Source organism: Otolemur garnettii, unplaced genomic scaffold, assembly GCF_000181295.1.
Source record: "Otolemur garnettii isolate 467f Iridium unplaced genomic scaffold, OtoGar3 scaffold00005, whole genome shotgun sequence".
NCBI classification, from domain to species: Eukaryota; Metazoa; Chordata; class Mammalia; order Primates; family Galagidae; genus Otolemur; species Otolemur garnettii.
The window spans coordinates 19,855,685-19,858,038 of NW_003852400.1; the positions used below are offsets into that span (position 1 = coordinate 19,855,685).

The window sequence follows — 2,354 nt, forward strand, 5'->3', positions numbered from 1 at the left end:
CCGGGCTGGGGGTTAGAACCCGCCACCTTAGGTGTATGTGGCTGGCGCCTTAGCCGCTTGAGCCACAGGCGCCGAGCCATGAAACTAGTTTTTATGGTGGGATTCTTAAATATATCTGCCTTATAAAACTTTTTTACTATTTATACAAGCCAGGTTTCAGTCAACTTATGGAAACATATCATAAAGAAATATAAGTTAGCTTGGTGCCTGTAGCACAGTGGTTGTGGAACTGGCCACATGCATCAAGGCTGGTGGGTTCAGACCCAGCCCGGGCCTGCTAACCAACAATGACAATTGCAACGAAAAAATAGCTGGGTGTTGTGGCAGGCACCTGTAGTCTCAGCTACTTGGGAGGCTGAGGCAAGAGAATCACTTTAGCTCAAGAGTTTAGAGGTTGCTGTGAGCTGTGATACCACTCTACCCAGGGTGACAGCTTGAGACTCTTGTCTCAAAAAAAAAAATAAATAAATAAATAAATAAATATAAGTTAAAGAAAAAATATACAGTATATTAAACTATAGTCAAATATAAGAAAAATAACTCTGGAGACTATACCTTTTAAGAATGCTTTACTATTATAGTTTTTTCCCTCTCAGTCTATGTTTTGTATTATTTAATTACAAACCAATGTCACGTGTAAATAATTTTATTTTGTTATTATTATTTCTTGGAGACAGACTCTCATTTCATTGCCCTTGGTAGAGTGCTGTGGAGTCACAGCTCATACCAACTTCAAACTCTTGGGCTCCAGTGATCCTCTTGCCTCAGCCTCCTGAATAGCTGGGACTACAGGCACCCACCACAACACCTGACTATTTTTAGAGAGGAGGTCATGCTCTGGCTCAGACTGGTCTTGAACCTGTGAGCTCAGGCAATCCATCCACCTCAAAGTGCTAGGATTATAGGCATGAGCCATGGAACCCGGCCAAATGTAAATAATTTTAATAACATTTTTAAGCTTTCTTGGTTAAAAAGAATGTTAAACATAGGACAAGACCATGCAGTGTATTAAGCACTTACTTTAGAAATCCTTGCTTATGTTTTTTACTCTCATAATTTCCATAAACTATTTGTAACAGAAGACTTGCCAATGTTATCAATTTGGCATCAGGAGCAGTATAAAAACCCTTCAATAAATTATATCTGGCTTCATCAAAGAGAATAAGAATTGCTAGTGGGTCTTCAATCTAGAAGAGAAAGTATAATTTAATTACTAGACTATAATTTCCTTTTACAAATATACAACTTGTCACAATATGGGAAAAGCAAAAGCTACATATTTCTTATTGCTTTAGAACAGGATTTGGCAAATGTTTTCTAAGAGCCAGACAGTAAGCTTTGTAAACCATGTAACCTCTGTAATTGTAGTACAAAAACAGCCCCAGATAATACATTAACCCTAACAAACAAGTAGTAGTGTTCTAATAAAACTGTATATACAGATGCTAAATCTAAATTCTTAAAAGTTTTACCACATGAAATGGTTTGTTTTTAATCAATGGAAAAAAAACTCAGCTTGTGGGGTACAAAAATAGGCAGCAGGTAGAATATGCCCATAGGCTATAGTCTGCTAATCTCTGATTTACTTTCTAATAATGTTTTCATTGGTTTATGAATATGGATAATTTCTAGCATAATTTTACCTATATTTCTGCAACATTTTTTCTATTACTTATGCTTCATAAAATATAGTAGTGAACTTCAAATGAGATAAAAGAAAGTGTGTTCATTCCCAGAAGGACAAATACAGTTTAAAAAGTTTTAAAACATTTTAAAATTTTATTTGGGGTGGCGCCTGTGGCTCAAATGGGTAGGGCACTGGCCCCATATGCCGGAGGTGGTGGGTTCAAACCTGGCCCTGGCCAAAAACTACAAAAAAAAATAAATAAAATAAAATTTTATTTGACTTCACCATGATCCTACATCCGTATGGGTTTGCCATACTAATTCTATTTTTCCATATTATAATACTTTATTTTAATTTTTAAAATAGAAACAGAATTTCACGGATTAAAAAAAGACAGAGGGCGGTGCCTGTGGCTCAAAGGAGTAGGGCGCCGGCCCATATACCAGAGGTGGCGGTTTCAAACCCAGCTTTAGCCAAAAAATAAAAATAAAAAAAAGAACAAAAAAGGAGACCAAAGAGATAGCAAATAAAAAGCACGAACCTTGACTAGTGGGGGCTACATGTAAAAAACTTTTGGACAGAAAAAAATCTGAATTTGGAGATATTAGATGTTATATAGAAATACTAATTTTATTAGGTTGAAAATGATATTGTGGGCTCGGCGCCTGTGGCTAAGGCGCCAGCCACATATACCTAAGGTGGTGGGTTCGAATCCCCAGCCCGGGCC

General features: G+C 36.9%; 1 protein-coding gene across 1 annotated transcript in view; it reads right to left on the bottom strand.

Annotated features, from left to right (window-relative positions):
• KRIT1 (KRIT1, ankyrin repeat containing) overlaps positions 1 to 2,354 on the bottom strand; it is a 37,902-nt gene that overhangs the window by 6,085 nt on the left and 29,463 nt on the right. The window contains exon 13 of the mRNA XM_012812640.2: positions 1,021 to 1,187. Coding sequence (XP_012668094.1) covers positions 1,021 to 1,187 — 167 coding nt within the window. The remainder of the gene's footprint in view (positions 1 to 1,020; positions 1,188 to 2,354) is intronic.